At 39.2% G+C, this 4,280-nt stretch overlaps 1 protein-coding gene across 1 annotated transcript; it reads left to right on the top strand.

Moving 5' to 3' along the window:
- The first annotated feature begins 2,164 nt into the window (after positions 1-2,164).
- LOC131597413 (uncharacterized mitochondrial protein AtMg00820-like) lies at positions 2,165-3,635 on the top strand. The gene is made up of 2 exons (XM_058870114.1): positions 2,165-2,548; positions 3,630-3,635. The coding sequence occupies exons 1-2, from the start codon at positions 2,165-2,167 to the stop codon at positions 3,633-3,635; spliced, it is 390 nt and encodes a 129-aa protein (XP_058726097.1).
- The last annotated feature ends 645 nt before the right edge of the window (positions 3,636-4,280 follow it).

Raw genomic sequence — 4,280 nt, 5'->3', positions numbered from 1 at the left:
CAATTGAACATTATAAAGATCTAAAAGCCATGAGAATAGAAGAGCTGCAAAGTAGTCTGGAAGCGCATGAGTTGCGTCTCACTGAAAGAACTTCTGAGAGGGAAGTTGAGCAAGCTATGAAAGCTTATTTTGTCAAGAAGGACCAGAAGCAGTCTTGGTCAGAGGCCAAGAATAGACGTGGTGATAGATTCCAGAAGTCGGATGCATCAACTTCTGGTGAGAAGAAACATATGAAGGGGAAGGAGAAGTCTGACAAGAAGAAAGTTTAGTGTTACTGTTGTAAAAAGTTTGGCCACTTTGCTAGAGATTACTGGTCAAACAAAGGAAGGAAATCAGAAGAAGCAAACATAGCCATAGGAGATTCAGATGATGAACCTGTGCTATTGATGGCTTCAAGGTCTGACGGAAGATGTTTGTCAGAGTGGTGGTATATGGACACTGGGTGTTCAAATCACTTGACTGGAAACAAACAATGGCTGATAGATTTTGACTCTGAAAGGAGGACAAAGATCAAATGTGATGATGATAAGTACCTTTATGCAGAAGGAATGGGAAATGTCAAAGTCAGAGTGAAGAATGGGAAGAATGTTCTGATCAAAGATGTTTGGTATGTTCCTGGAATTAGAAGCAATCTGATGAGTGTGGGTCAGCTCATTGAAAAAGTTTTCTTAGTTGTTATGAAGAACAATCTTCTGAAGTTGTATGACTCTGATCAGAAGTTGATTATGCAATCTGAACAGGGAAGCAATAGAACATTCAAGGTGAATGTAGAAACAGCTGAAACAGAGTGTCTTGGTGCAAAAGGCTCTGAAGGAGATAGTAAGTTGTGGCATAAGAGGATGGGGCATATGAACTATAGAAGCCTAGGGCATCTAAGTTCTAAGAAGCTTATACATGGCATCCCCAGAATTGTGAAGCCTGAGAAGTCATGTGAGGTATGCATGAAAGGCAAGCAACCCAGATTGCCATTTGTATCAGAGGTAGCCTCAGATTGCCATTTGTATCAGAGGTAGCCTCAAGAGCAAAACATGCTCTAGGAGTAGTATACTCTGATGTGTGTGGACCATTTCCAGAACCTTCACTTGGAGGGAATAGATATTTTGTGTCTTTTGTGGACAAGTTCACAAGGATGACGTGGGTAAATCTCATTAAGTTTAAGAATGAGGTGTTTATAGAATTCCAAAAGTTCAAGGTGAAGGCTGAGAATCAAAGTGGTCAGAAGTTAAAGATTCTCAGAACGGATGGTGGAGGTGAGTATAACTCTGCAGAATTCCAGAGGTTCTGTGATGATAATGGAATTGAGCATGAGGTGACTGCTCCTTATACTCCTTAACACAATGGTCTTGTTGAACGAAGAAATCGTACTTTGCTTGATATGACGAGAAGTATGCTAAAAGAGAAGAAGTTTCCTCATAATATATGGGGAGAAGCTGTTGCTACGTCAGCATATGTGCTTAACAGGTTTCCAACGCAGAAACTGAAGGGAATTGTTCCTTTAGAAAAATGGACTGGAGAGAAGCAGAGTGTTAGTCATCTGAAGGTTTTTGGTTCTGTGTGTTACAAACATGTTCCAGAAGCGAGAAGGAAGAAGCTGGATGATAAAAGCAAAGTGATGTTATTGGTAGGGTACCACAATACAGGTGCATACAAGCTTTATTATCCAAAAACTAACAAAGTTGAAGTCAGCAGAGATGTCATTGTGAAGGATTCAGAGTGTTGGGATTAGAGCAAGTCTCAACCCACTTCTGATGTGGAGATTACTTCTGAAGATTTGTCAGAATTTAAAAGTTATGAAGAAGAGTCAGAGTTAGAAGATGACTCTGAAGATGACTCTGAAGATGACTCTGAAGACTCAGATGATGAAGATGGTGATTCTGATTCTAGTCCAGACTCTGATGATAATCCAGAATCTGGTGGTGGTCATGCTTTTGGAAGGGTAAACTCTGAAGCAAACTCTGAAGATGTAGGCTCTGTAGAACAAACTTCTGGAGATGATCACGTTGCTGAAGGTGGTAATTCTGGAAATAGTGCTTCTGGACAAGGTCCATAAGATGACGTACCCAGAAGGCCACAAAGAATCAGAACCATACCTAAAAGGTTTGTAGATTTTGACATGTTGCAAGACACAGAAGTTGACTCAGAGGGAGATGTCATTCAGTGTGCCATGTTAGTAGACTCTGAACCATTGGGTATTGAAGAAGTGCTCAAGAAGAAAGTCTGGCTGAATGCCATGAAAGAAGAAATTGAAGCTATAGAGAGAAACAAAACTTGGGAATTGATTAAACTTCCAAAGAAGAAGAAAGCCATCAACGTCAAATGGGTTTTCAAGGTGAAACTTAATTCAGATGGATCAGTTGGTAAACACAAAGCAAGATTAGTGTTCATAGGTTTTCTTCAAAAACCTGGACTAGATTATTTTGAGGTATTTGCACCCGTAGCTAGACATGAAACAATCAGACTGGTGATTGCTTTAGCTGCAAATAGAAGATGGCCTCTGATGCATCTGGATGTGAAGTCAGCATTTCTGAATGGTCCTTTACAAGAAGAGGTATATGTGTCACAACCTCCTGGTTTCGTTAAAAAGAATCAGGAAGGGATGGTGTACAAGCTACACAAAGCTCTGTATGGACTAAAACAAGCACCCAGAGCTTGGAATTTGAAGATTGATTCTTTCTTCAAGAAGCAAGGGTTTCAGAAATGTGAGATGGAGTATGGAGTTTACGTGCAACATTCTGGAAGCAATATGATTCTGTTGTGTCTTTATGTTGATGACTGATAAGTGTTAAATTGTAGTTATTTTGTGTATGTAAATAGTGGCACTTATCGATACTTTTTGTATTACCATTTGAATAATTCCCCGTTTTTGTGTATATTTGTATCGTTTGTGTTTTGTTACGTTTTCGTGTAAATATATACCGTTTGATAGTTTTGTTGTCTTTTTTTAGGTATTTATGCGTGTTCGAAGCTTTGAGGAATAAAGTGTCGAAGACACGGCGGCGAACGCGTTTTTGAAGAAATAAAAGTTGTTGTTCTGTTGAGCCCGCTTAGCGCGCTTTTTTGGCGCTAAGCGCGGTCTGGAAATTTTGAAGACTAAGTCTGGTAGAAAGTAGGGCGCTTAGCGCGGGTATGTGGCGCTAAGCGCTCTCAGGCGGTTTAAGAAAAATAAAGGACAGCGCGCTAAGCGCAGTAGGCGTGCTTAGCGCGGTCAGCGATTTTCAGTTTTTGTATTTATAGTTCAAAACTTATTTTTTAGGGTTTTTATCATCTCTTTCCCCCATGGAAGAGCTCTGATCCATTTTTTGATAGTTTAGAGGCTTAGGAAACACCATTGGGTGCTACATCATGTGGGTTGGCTATGGATTTGTCTCGATTGCCTTGACACGGTGAGAGTTTCCGATTCATCTTCTTTCTTCCCTATGTTTCATTCCAATGGTGGGTTTTGTATGTATATTTCTACTTTTATTGTATGTACATTTGATGATCTTGGGATCGTTTATATATACACTTTACAAATCATCATTGTTGTTGTTCTTGATCTTTTTGCTTAAATGCTTTGGATTTGTGTTGTTGTAGAAATGGACATCATAGATCTTGATTAGGAATGATAACTATTAGTTTCTGAATTGTAGAAATAGATTTGGGGCTAATAATCATAATAGGTATCGACTTTAATGCCTTCGTGTTGTTTATGTCGGTTGAGACATCGCTGATGTGAATAGTACGATTGAGCTTTCGTCGGTGTTTCAGACATGGACATTGATGTGGCATCTCGAATGATGCCTGGTGATTTTGATGCGTATTGTGAGTGTTGAGCGATAGATCCTCAAATTTAAGTAGTCGACAGGTAGAACAAAATGCAATTCCATAACTATTTCTCTTAGACTATTGAGAATGTTTATTTGCTTTTATTTACTTTTCCCGCATTTACTTTCCGCACCCAATCATGAAACTTAGAACGCAAGATAGTCGAACGACAGTTTTTCTCTACCAATCTCTGTGGACTACGATACGATATAACCTATATCACCCGGTAATAAATAATACCTATTATTTTTTGCTTGCCGCTTTATCACTTCAGCAATGACATATTTCTTACAGGGAGTTGTCCAGAAGATCTGAACAAGTTCAAGAAGGTGCTGATGAATGAATTTGAGATGACTGATCTGGGAAATATGGTATATTTTCTAGGTATGGAGATTCTGCACTCAGAAGATGGTATCATTCTGCATCAGCTAAAGTATGAACTTGATCTTCTGAAGAAATTTAAGATGGAGAATTGT

The sequence above is a fragment of the Vicia villosa genome, linkage group LG4 (genome assembly GCF_029867415.1).
Source record: "Vicia villosa cultivar HV-30 ecotype Madison, WI linkage group LG4, Vvil1.0, whole genome shotgun sequence".
Taxonomy (NCBI): Eukaryota; Viridiplantae; Streptophyta; class Magnoliopsida; order Fabales; family Fabaceae; genus Vicia; species Vicia villosa.
Note: the sequence above shows the minus strand (reverse complement) of the source record. Positions and strands in the feature narration are given on the sequence as shown.